At 39.1% G+C, this 13312-nt stretch overlaps 1 protein-coding gene across 1 annotated transcript in view; it reads left to right on the top strand.

Annotated features, from left to right (window-relative positions):
- Positions 1-8133, top strand: part of Adgrb3 (adhesion G protein-coupled receptor B3) — a 710232-nt gene extending 702099 nt beyond the window's left edge. The window contains exons 29-30 of the mRNA XM_038342237.1: positions 1433-1537; positions 7945-8133. Coding sequence (XP_038198165.1) covers positions 1433-1537; positions 7945-8133 — 294 coding nt within the window. The remainder of the gene's footprint in view (positions 1-1432; positions 1538-7944) is intronic.
- The last annotated feature ends 5179 nt before the right edge of the window (positions 8134-13312 follow it).

Here is a 13312-nt window from a genome sequence, read left to right as displayed (position 1 = left end):
CCATCATGAGTCATGCTGCCGTGTTCTCATCCTCAACCACCTGATTCTTCAACAGCCAAGTCCTAGCGCTCCAGCAGCAAGATGGAAATTGGTTATTGCATGACTTAAAATGGCAGCATTCTCTCACATGAGCGTAGGGCAGCGGGAAAACAAAAGGCACTAAATAGTCAAGTTACCTAGGTCCTACTACCTACTCCCGAGGTTAGGAAACCGAAGTCGGCAGAGGGGGTGGAATTTTGTAATAAGATTCAGTTTAACTTTCCATTTGTCCTTCTCCCTGTTTGTCCCCTCTATAAGCATCTTTTTAAGAAAAAAAAAACAATAACAACAACAAAAAACCTAAGGGTTGCCAATCTTACCCCCAAAGATGTATTTATCTTTCTCAACAAATCCTTACAGCTGAAAATGTTTGCTAGCTAAGACAGTGAGCCAAAAATTAAAATCAGAGCCCAGACATAAGACCTAACAGCCTCCTTCAAACCACATAAGCAAATGGTGTTCAGATGTGTAGGTTTGAAAATGCTGTGGACTCTTCATGACTGCAGAGTCCTGGAGAATGACCAAGATGCTGATTCGTAACTTTTGAAAATCAACATCACCACCAAATAGCACTTATAAATACAGAGAACTTATTCTCTGACTTTTCTACTAGTGCCCTTTAAATGTTTTATAATAGGAAAATATTCAAATGCCCCAAGATTATTTTTGCTTACAAGCCCATTGTTGGGTTATAATGAAGTTGAAAGAAAGGCATGTAACTGTACCTGGGATTTTCATAGCTCATCGGCCACACAATGTGTGCTCCGAACCGTGACTGCTACGATTCTGCACCATCTGGTAAACAAGTATATGAAACCTATGGGCCAGATTTCCCTTCTGCAAAGCTCAGCGGTTATTCGTATGGAGAGTGCACAGTCTTAGATCGCACACATCTTTCGGGTGCTTAGGAGCTGCGAGTCAGCATTAACAGCGGGGTCTGGGATGGTGCTCCCCCTTTAGTGCAGCGAGCTATGTTTGCACTGTTTATAGAAGTAAGACATAAAGACGTAATATTTCCCAGGACAAACATCAAGAACTCGTGAGCTTCACGAAGTCCAAATTTTTAACATTTTAAAATTACTGCAACAATTTTTGCAGAACAGACTTCACTTTTAAGGGATGAAAATCTTACACAAGAATGATGACTGTGTCCTAATGCACCCATGAGAAGAAGAACCTTATATTTTTTTGTAATCTTGTGAGAGGAAAGAAAATGCCCTTCTTTCTCAGAAAGAAATAGGAATAGGAAAAAAATGTGGGACATGTCATTTGTATAGGTGGTGTCTTTGGGGACTCCTGGCTCCTGCCTGGTTTAGCTTCCCTTAGTACAAGACAGCTTTTAAGAACATGTGAGTCACATTAGGAATGCAAGCCGCCCTGTTCTCTCTTGCAGAAGGTCATGCACACGAGGAAGAGACACATGGAATTGTTTCAGGAACTCAATCAGAAGTTTCAGACTTTGGACAGATTTCGGGACATACCAAATACAAGCAGTATGGTGAGTATATTCTACATCCACAGTCAGGCTGGGCCACACGTGAGGCCAGCTGTGCCCCTTACCCTCCAGGACAGCTATAAAACAAACAAACAAAACCAACCAACAAACAAAAAAACCTAATGCACATAGGAAAATTAACAAGCCCAAAATGCACTTGGGAAAAGTGACCAGGAGACTTAGTAGGAATGACGGAAATCTTCAGGTGTTTTGTTCTAATTTCAAAGATCCTCCCTGATAAGCTTTAATTAGGATTAGTTACATGTAAAAGACAGGTCAGTTTCATATGGCCATTTTAAAATTCAGTTAATTCAAATCCCCAAATAGTTTGCTAAATTTTCCCATTGTTATTCTAATGCCTGCCATTTTAAGGCCACAAAACATAATACTGGTATAAAAAAGAAATTTGTTTAGGGATGAGAGTGTTGGATCAACGCCAATATCAGGAACTTGGGTTGTTGGTTTTAACCATTTCCTTCTCATCCATTCATATCACTACCATCTTAGTGGAGGACTCCATGAAATTAACTCTAGGCCGTGACTCAGCACACGGCACAGTCCTTGCTTCAGAGAAGGCTTCATCCTCACAGGTAAGTGCACTGTGCCAGGACTCTAGAAATTTCAGCTACTTGAAAACACAGCCATGAACTACCTGAGCTTGAGCAAGGCTTGCATTTCTTTGCCTAACACTCGACTTCCTCTACTTACATGGGACACAGAAAGTGGCAATGGATGGTATGGACTCGTTTCTGGCCTTGAGACATCCGGAAAGCAAGGGTGAGGGCACTGAGGTAGACTGGTTCTGCTGCCTTCCACGAGCTCTTCAGCTCACATGTGGTGCTCCTTGCCCAGGCAATGCAGCCCATGGGTAGCTCTTTACCAAAGAGTAATAGATAAATGATCAATGTACAGATGGATGCAGGTAGATGATGATATAGATGATTGATAGATGGTATACAGATAGATGATAGATAAATGATGATAGATAGATATAGATAGATATAGATAGATGGTAGAGATAGATAGATAGATAGATAGATAGATGATAGATAGATAGATAGATAGATAGATAGATAGATAGATAGATAGATAGATAGAGATAGATGATAGATAGATGATAGATAGATAGATAGATAGATAGATAGATAGATAGATAGATAGATGATAGATATAGATAGATGATAGATAGAGAGATAGATGATAGATAGATAGATAGATAGATAGATAGATAGATAGATGATGATAGATAGAGAGAGAGAGATAGATAGATTGATAGATAGATAGATAGATAGATAGATAGATAGATAGATAGATAGATAGATAGATAGATAGAGATGATAGACAGACAGATAGACAGATAGACAGACAGACAGACAGACAGACAGACAGACAGACAGACAGACAGATAGATAGATAGATAGATAGATAGATAGATAGATAGATAGATAGATAGATGATAGAGATAGATAGATAGATAGATAGATAGATAGATAGATAGATAGATGATAGATGATAGATAGATAGATAGATAGATAGATAGATGATAGATAGATGATAGATAAGAACGATAGATGTTCATAGATAGATGAAAGCTATAATGTATATTACTTTACTTATATTATTTCTAACCTCTACATATGAATAGCATGGTGTTTGGTCATCTTCTGGTGATTCCTCCACAAGCATCTTATGAGTCTTAGTCTGACCAACTGGCTAATGCAATCAGTGTATGAACAGCTAAAGGATGAAACACACATAAACCCTCATAAGTTTCCTTCATTTCTCTAGTACTTATACATTCCTGGTCATGGTAAGTTATGGCAAGTATGAATTTATTCCCAGCAATAATAACTCAGTCAATTTTTAACACCTCTGACACAGTGCCAGACATATAGAAGACATGTATACTACATGTTTTGTTATTCTTTTCTACTCCTCCGTTATGAAATCATCAATTTTCAGCCAGCAGCAAGTGAGAATGACACCACCGAGATGAGACTAAACACATTAGCTGCTCATTTCGGAAGATTGAGAGATAACATGAAAATAAAATGAATAAACATTGAAACTTCAGTTTTTTTAAGTAGAGGTTGTGTTTACAAGTTTGGAAGGCTCATGCAACAGCTACAGCTGACTGACTGCTATAATATGATCGTAATTTCCCCTCGTTGTATAAATTACGACAACAACCGGCCTGGGTATTAAATCATTAATGGCACAAATGTCTGTGTCTCAGTTTCCTAACAACCAAAATAGTCTGCTAATTACACCACAGCTCTGCAGTAGTGCACCTTTTCCAAAAGAGATTTGTAAATATTTACCATCTGGAGCGGGGAAGGAGATAGTCGTTATTGCCGCTTGACTATTGTCCCAAATATCCAAGAATAGAAAAAAAAAAAGGATCCTTTATTCAGCCCTGATTAATAACAAACACGCAATTGAGTTCATTGTCCTTAATTCAGTCACATCATTTGTAGGGATACATTGCTAATGAAAAACTGCCTAATTGGAAAGTGAACGACATTTTCAGGAAATCTCAGTTTTTCTGTCTTGAGGCTGCTGTTTGACACCAGCTGCCCACCCCTGCTAATGATGGTCATTATATAACAGATGGGACCAAAAGGACCCAAAATAGAATTTAGTCCATTTTCTTACTTCTAGGCAGGAAGTATATACAACACCCAACATAGCAATGGGTGACTCTAGACGATCCCAAGATGAAACTCTTCTACCCTGACTGGTTTCACAATTTAGTCAAGATCCTCTTTCCTTCAAGCAGCTCCTAAGGATTCCTGATTATTTAGAAGAGTCATCTTCTCTTTTGCTTTGTCTACAAATGAGAGTAGGTTGGCGAATGAAGGAAGCAAAGACAGGATGACAGTAATGGAGAAGGAACAAACTAGAAAAGAGAGATGGAAGAACTTAAATCTCCTGGACCTTTAGGCCATTCCTGGCTCCATCGGCTGTCGGGAGTGTTCAAGTAGCCTGCCATGCTTCAATGGTTGTGAATTTTCTTGATCACTTAGCACTGTTCTTACTGATGTGTCCCAACACCAAGTTAGCGTGTTTGGGAGCTCTGTGTATGTTGGCTTACAGTGGTTCTGTAAATTACTAGGCTTTAACACTCCCTTTAACTCCCTGCTCCTCCTGAGCTTGAACTCAGAAGACAAACAACAGTATAAACTCAGGAACTTCTACAGGTTGCATCATTTCATATCATTATAGTCAGGCCTCCATTGAAGCCTCTCCCAGCCTATGTAGCTTTTTCTCTCTCTCTCCCTCCCTCCCTCCCTTCCTCCCCCTCTCTCTGTAGAATTAAATGATCCCTTTCAGCTATAACAGTTTAGCAATCACTTGAGGCATGGAGTATATGAGGCCCTTCCTCTTAGGAGAGTTTATACACTACCCCTATTGCCAGACCCACCACACAGGAAGACGAGCTGCTTGTGGGCACTGACCCTGGCCACTGGCCACTAGCTCATTGCCTCCTTGTACCAGGTCTGTTTGCTTTGGCTGCTGAATGCTGCAACCATTCCACAAGGAAGGACAGGTAGGTAACTTCTGGTTGGAGGGACTACTACATTTTGATGAATGAGTATGAGAACAGGGTCAAGCCGGCAGTGACTCAGGATAATAACAGAAGTGAGTAAGAAAGCCAATTTATAAATTAATACTGAACTTCATGGAAATTCAGTTGATCATATGCTGAGGAATAACATTATGCAATTGGTATCTAGATAGTTTGCCAATAATTAAACTTGGTGACTTTAGTTTCTGTGCTCAAACCATTAGCATATTTTTTAATGGGGAAGGGGGGCCCATCTGTTCCAAACATAACAGCAAATGAACCAGCATTTTGAATAACTGTCAGAGTTGGGCTAATTGGATTTTCCATTGCAGTAAAGAGTTCCAGAAAACCCTTTTAAACACTGCTCCCGTCTAAAATAGATGGGTTCACTCTGGACCTGCTTCAGTAGAATCCATAGGGATGACCCTTTCCGTTGATGCTTGGTGGTTCAGGTGACCCACAGCACGCCCAGACTTTCTGCCTACAAAATAAATACCAAGTTGAGGAATTTGGCACGCAAAGATCCTCGTTCTCTGGTTTCTCTTCATCATCTGCGTGTTTTTTCTATTTTTTCATGCCAGCTAGAATGAATAAAAATGATGATTACCATAGCTTGCCATCTCAGCATTCTGAATTTTGATACTCTGTACCACCACCTAGCCTCAATTACATGTGTGTCCATAGCCAGTCCTGCCTTCCTGTGCCATCTTGAAAGCCACTTCTCTAAGGAAAGACCATGTGCTCCACACAAACATAAGCCATCCCTTTTATCGTCCGTATTACTTTTACTGGAACACAGACGTGAAATAAACAAGGAGAGTGGGGATAAAACAAGAAGATCTTGGAAGGAGGAATTATGATCAACATACATTATTTGCTTTGCAGAACCTTTCTTCTGTGAAATTATATACATGAACTCAAAGTATGTAACTTTCATTTGAGTATAATCACCTTCTGTAATAAATATACTTAATAAATGATAAGCACAGATTTAATTTCTCGCTGACACTGTTTTCAAATACACAAAGAAGGTTTGATTCACACGTGACCTTTCCATCTCTGCCATACAATACAAAGCCTATCTCTGTTATGCAAGTATTCAAATATTATGGTTTAGGTAGAATGAATACATTGCTCAAGGCCACATTCATATTGCAGGAGGGAACTGATATGTGGACCTGTGTGTATCAGACTTTAAATATTGGCTTCCCAAGTGAACCATTGTGTGTTTCCAGATGAAATTTATTATTTCCTCCTTTGGACCTAATATAACAGCCAGGAAAAGCAGTCAGTACAGGGTATTGGTTGAAGGAAACAGAGTGAGAAGGAAAGAGGGCGAGGCATGACATTTTTAGTAAAGCTGAATAATCTCCTTCACCTTTTTTAAAGATTCATTCCTCATTGGGTCTTTATTATTAGTTATTGTCTTTGATTTCCTACTATTAAGACTAGTTCCCTAAAACCTCTAATGTACTCAGAATTTTAGGATTTAATTTATAGATATAAGTATTTCTACAGACAATGTCTCTTATATATAACTTGATATGAGATTTGAAGTACTGAGTGGAAGCAATATAAAAACCAAGTAACAATTTTGTGCTCCCCTTAGTAACTGACTATAATGAACCGGAGACAAGATTTGGGGAGGATAAGACACGTGACAAGCAGAGTATTTTACAAGCAGAACAAAGTTTCAAACAATCTTAATAATACTGGAGAATGAATTCAAGGGCTAAGTGAAGATTTAAAAAAAAGAGCTGAGGAAAGGAACTGTGTATAAGGGAATGATTTAGTGAAGCCAGGTTCAGTTGTCTCTCATGAATAATGATAAATTTAAATGAAGTCTGTATCCAATTAAAACCTGGATTAGTGTGAAAATGACAGCCCTCACTTGACAACCTCTCTTGCAACAACAAATAAATTCAGCTTTAATCAATGCTCTGCTTAATCTGGTGTCCTTCAGGTTAACTGCTGGTTGTTTCCGTGTTTGGGTTGAATTTTCTTCTAAGGAGTGTTCAGTCATGATTTCCATCTTGTTCACTGATGATGGTACTCTGTACCATCCAAACTGCCCCCTCTTACAGAAATATTTAAATGGCATTGATATAAAATAAATTAAATTCATGAGTGAATCTTTAAGTATCGGGTATTTGGTTATTTGCTGCAGGAGTCGGCTCATGGACTTACTGAGGTACACAAGATGGCAACTGTGCAGACATGCACACTAAAGCACACTGAGGACCAGCAGCTAGATGCATGTTCAAATGCCCCTCCCTCCATATTTCTGGATACATTTACCATACAACTCTCATCTTTAAAAGGAAGGATGATGGGTATGTCATCCTATCACAGAGAGTATCACGGAGAATCAGCATCCAAAAACCACAAAGCAAGAAAATATAACAACACATGAGTTTCAAGTATGCTAATTTCTTGAAGAAAAGAATGACTTTATTTTTTTTTCAGTAAACGACTACTAGGTTTAGCATTAAATAGGATGTCCTGAGAACTATATGCAGATCTGTTTTCTTCACTAAAATTTTGGCCACAGTCTTCAGATTTTCTACATTTAATCTTATCGGTAACTTCACTCTCCATCTTTCTTTGAGCCGTCATAATGACATTGAGACATTTCATCTGCTTTGCCTTCCACGGTACTGTTCACATCTTTCCATGCCTTAAATCTATGTGATAACTTAGGAGTGTATTCTTCACTTTGTCCTGGAAGAGAAAATTTAAACTGAAACTACAGTTTGCCACTCCCCTCAATTGTTGACCATCTCTGAATCCTGTAAACTGCAATAATTACTAATCAAATAAACAGATTTGTTCTTCTCAACAGGAGAACCCTGCAGCAAACAAGAACCCCTGGGACACTTTCAAGGCCCCCAGCGAATACCCACATTACACCACAATCAATGTCTTAGACTCGGAGGCAAAGGATGCTCTGGAGCTGAGGCCTGCAGAGTGGGAGAAATGTCTGAATTTGCCTCTGGACGTGCAAGAGGGTGACTTTCAAACAGAAGTGTAACACAATCAAAGCGCACTGAGATGGAGACACAATCAGATACACTGACACTGAGATGTGGGAAGCCTGACATTTCCACCGGGACAGTGTGACTCTTCTTTGTCAGGACCTTCCTGTGCCAACATCAGTGTTTCCGTATGGTAATTTCTCACTGGTCAGGCTAGTGGCGAGACGGCCAAGTGTACAGTTCTCACCACCCTGTGTTGTAAGTACCCGTGGAATGGATTTGTAAGGCAATCTTTATAGATAAACCTCAAGCAACGATTCATGTTGTAACAGCTTCATGTGGTTTAGTTTTCAGAAAACTTCACCATGAAGCACAATGTATATATTTATGCAGTTTTTAAAGTTTATAACAGTCTGTTTGGCCATTACTACACTTTTTACTTTATAATATAAAAGCAAAAGTTTTTGTCATTAAATGAATGTTTGTTGAGCTACATTCTTCATTGCTTTAAATGCAATAAAGTAATAATCTCACTTTTATATGAATAATATATTTCACATCTTTATTATTGCAGTTTTCTCTAGAAGGCTCTGAGTAGCTTTCTCTGCTGCAGCTGTGTATAAAATATTTAAAATGTTGTATGGTGTAAATAAACTTTTGTCTACATATCAGTTTTTTAGTGCATTTTATTTTGGATTTGTTGAACAGAAATTTACATATTTATAAAGTTTTCTTTTTCAATACCGACACTGAAAATGTATTCAGAGTTTTAACAGCATACCATTATCACTCCTTTGAGCCTAATGATTTATCAATGTAATAATAGGTTTGCATAGTGTTTCTGTATTTCCTACTTAAACGCCCTTTGGAACAATGTGCCATGTAAATGGAACTTGTCAGGAATCTGCTACCATCATCCTCTTCATAACATTACATTTTCTGTCTTGTGGCAAAATGACGGGTGGCAGAAAACAGTAGTTTACTAAACAGAAAATGATCCAGGGAAAACGTGTGAGGTGATTCAGTTCGCTGCATGTTCCACAGAAAACTATTTGTATGGGAGCTCTTTATAACATAAACATCAATGAACTTATTCAGTACCTTAAATGTCGGCTCCGCATACATGGAGAAGGAGAATGGATGCAATTGTCTCCGGTTTGAAAGTAGGGAGCCCGAGATGAGCCAGCTGCACAAGCAGTTCCCAGTGCCCTCTCTCATAGTGATGTTTCTTGCTTGCTCAGACACATGTTCACCCAGGGCCTTTGGGTGGCTGGAGAGTGTGTAACTTGCAGTCCGAAGCATTGCAGGTAATGTCCTAGAATGTTTAATTTGATTAGCTTTTAGTTAAACCTGAGCTGTGTGGTCTCTGATGGGACTCACGTAAGTCAGTTCCTTCTCCTGGCAACCTTAGCCACCTTGAGGGACCCTGGGGGACCCTAGCACTCAAGTTAAGAGGAAGAGACAACGGTGATTCAGTCTTCAAGTACACCTCCAGGCTGGAGCCCTAACTGCACAGCTTAAACCCCCGCCCCATGCTGAAAACGTTCTCAGTGTCAAGGTGTTAAAAGTATATTTTTAATCAGATTTTAAAGATAGAAGTGGTATCATTATGCAAAAGGAGTACAACATAAAGATTTTTCAATAAATTAAATGCCAATTATGATAGAATTGTATAGTCCTATTGAATTTATAAGATGACTTTTTGGTGAGAAGGAATATTTGATAAAGCATCCTCCTTCTCTGATTCTCTTTTCTTCATTTTATCCCACCCTACATCCTTCTCTTACATATGCACACACATGTCTCCTTGTGTGTACACACATTAAAACGCATAGTTCTCTGCTCCATCTCAGAAACCTATAGCTATGAATGAAGACTGCATAGAAAGTCACTCACTCCCATCTGTAAAACTTCAGAGTTTTTGAAAAACATTGCATTAGTCAGCTGTTTCAAAATATGAATTCAATAAGTTTAAAAATATGTAAATTCAACACATTAGATTAATATTTCTTTTAAATATTTACTGTCCTAAATAAACCTTTACATTTCTAGCAAGCCAATATTTCATGGCTGTTAATCAAAAATTGCTTACCGAAATATTTGGGGTTGAAATTTTGGGTTGGCTAGGAGGTATGCCAAGTTATCAGCATGGGTCATTTTTCTGTTTGTTTTTTTTAATCTATATTTTAAGGACACAGGTTGAAAACTACTGACGAATCCTCAGTTCAGGAAGCCTCATTCTAGTCTTTTCCTTTTCGGTTCTTTCCCACTCTTTCACACACCTGTGGGCATACGCACAAACACATCTTCAAGGCTGAGTGGCAGCTGTCTCCTTAGCTGGGGACAACCCATCCAATCTTGGGCAGTTCCTTTCCAGCTGATTGTACTCAGAACCTTCCAGGGTCTTTGCGCCCTTGCACTAGAAGACTTTGCTCTGTCCACGTGTCTAAATTTCACTCATACGTCATGTGAAACATGAACTTCATCTTGATGAAGTTTTCCATGATTTTCTGAGCTAAAGTTAATTTCTCCTGTGAACTCTTAGAACACTGTTTCTGTACTTCCTTTAGGGCTCTCAGACCTTCTATCTTGTTACGTTTTCTGATATCCCCTGGTAGACTGTAAGTGCCTAAAGGGCAGATTTCATGTCGGATCCATTTTGTATTTCTTAAGGGACCTAGCACAATAAATTTCACACAATAAATGTTTGTTAAATTATCTGTGGCATTTATTTTAGTATTTCTTACAGCCATGCACATCAAGTCACACATTGAGAAATATTAAGCAAATGTGATGGATTTGATACTATATTAGGCAGTTAGCATTCTGTAAGATCCCTTTATGTAGCTGAGAATTTCCTGGGAATATCAGACACTCATGCAAAATAAGCAATATTATTTAAGCATTAATAAATGCTTATTACCATATACCATCTCTTTTTGTTCCTAGTAAGAGCCTGTGAATCAACAAATAATTATCCTATGGGACTGGAGAGATGGCTCAGCAGTTAAGAGCACTTTGCTGCTCTTTCAGAGGATCCAAGTTCAGTTCTCATCACTCAGGTGGCTCATGACTACCAATAACTGTCTTTTGGGGAACCGGATGCCTCTGGCTTCCAAGGGTTACACACACACACACACATACACATACCAACACTTACACTTACATATATATATATACCTACACACACATATACACATAGACCTACACACACACATAAACATACCAACACACACTCACACACGTACAAACATACATACCTACATACACACATACCTACACACCCATACATACCTACAAGCACACATCCATGTATCTACACACACATGTATGCATTGGTTATCATAAAGAAATAGAGAGGCTAAGAGCCTCCTGAAGTTCACCATAAATAAATGACACTCCCTGTATGACAGGTGAAGTCTCCTGGCTGCCATATGGAAGCCATTTCCCTGGCACAAAGTGTTTTCCAACTTGCCCATTCAGATTATGACTGGAAATGTTCTGTGGGAAAAATTTCAGATAAGAAACAGAGGCATTAGAATAGAAACACGCCAGCTACTCCAGAGTGGCTGGCAATCCTGCGTGGATCTGCCTGTCTATCCTAGGTGTGCTTTTACTTGTACTTGATCTAAGTACAGATAATATTCCAATGGTTTCTTATCACTGATTCATGAGCAACACGAGGTCGATGAGGTAAACTACTTGAACTTGTCTCAGGCCCATCTGTAAAAACCACCAGTAAAAAGTCAGTTATTAAGCCTATGCTTCAGAAAGTTTAGTGTGCAGATTTAAAATCATCCTCATCCCCTCCCCACCCCACCACAAATAATGTCATCCGGCTCTAGTTTTCCACAGTTCGTGTCAGAATCCACTAATGAAGTTCTACAGATTTCTCATAGTTCAGGAAAGTTACAAAATTAATGTGTCTCTAGTATTGCAGGCTACACAAAGGTTTCCATGGTGACAAAACCATCTTGTCCCTGAGATCCTTCTACATTTAGATTTGTAGCTATGATAAGTGTAGTGCAACAGTAAATAGATTTCAGGACCAGGAAAATTAGAACATAGGAATGGACAGAAAAAAAATAATTAGCTTGGAAATCGATGAGAATGGCAATCATTTTCATGTATCAAACAACAAAAGCAGAGGTAGAGACAGATTCATTTGAAAATATTGCAATGGGAGCAAGGGCATTATTGCAAGGTGAACAAGACAGGCATGTCAGAGATCAGGCCAAAAGCATTTTCTTTGTGGCTGCCAAGCAAAGGAGAATAAAAAGCCAGGTGTTGGAGGAAGCAAGTTGGGGAAGTCTCCCTTGTTATGGGGAGTCAACTCTAAGACGTTCTTTTGTTTCCCAGGGTTTGATTACATTTTTTAAAAAAATTGTTTAAACTCAAAAGTAATTCAAAGATCAGAGCCTGAAGAAAGCAAGCTGACTAAAGTGTGATTAAATTATCAAATAGTTTGTTCAGATTGGTAGTCTGGACAGATGGTTCAGTTTCTGAAACTAAGAGAAGTTGGGAAGGTCTGTGCCTCGTTTCCTTATGGAACTTGTACACAAGGGGTTCCTCCACAGGTTCACCAAAGAACTGAAGGGAAGGAGAGATTCTTGTAATAAGTAGTTTCTAGCATACAAACAGGCTAGGCGATCTCCTGATGCTCTTTTCCAAATGCCTAGTACTCTCGAACAGTCTGGCCCCGACATATGAAAGCTGCATGCAGGATGCTATGGAACTGAAGAGGGACAGATGGCTCCACGATTACCAAGAGCACACAGATTTGAGCGGGACTTCCAGAAGCATGATTCCGGCTGTCAAGGATCAGCAAGATCAAGATGATTTAAGTCAAAAGAAGAGGGATACAGACTGGTCAGGACAAAACCGGCTTCCTCCCAGCCGAAATGCACTTGCTTTCTCATTCACTGATTTCAGAGTCACTCCTGGGGCCTCTGTCCCGTTGCAAAACTCTTAGTTTTCAAATGTGTATGGATTTGTAGTTTTCTAGAGATCTAAGAGCAAAAGACCAACTTGGGGTGCCTTCAGACAATGGGTACAGTTGTGCCTGACTACGCATACCACATGCCAAGATCAATCCATACACACAGACTCAGATAAAGTTGAAAATGATCACAGGTAGAAATTAAGCCTGCTGAAATGTTTTCGAAATTGCCAGCGTTCACCTAACAGTGATTAAGAGAAAGCATTGTCTTAGATTAGAAAAAAATAGGCCTGACC

The sequence above is a fragment of the Arvicola amphibius genome, chromosome 9 (assembly GCF_903992535.2).
Source record: "Arvicola amphibius chromosome 9, mArvAmp1.2, whole genome shotgun sequence".
NCBI lineage: Eukaryota > Metazoa > Chordata > Mammalia > Rodentia > Cricetidae > Arvicola > Arvicola amphibius.
This window is presented reverse-complemented; position numbering and strand designations above follow the sequence as displayed.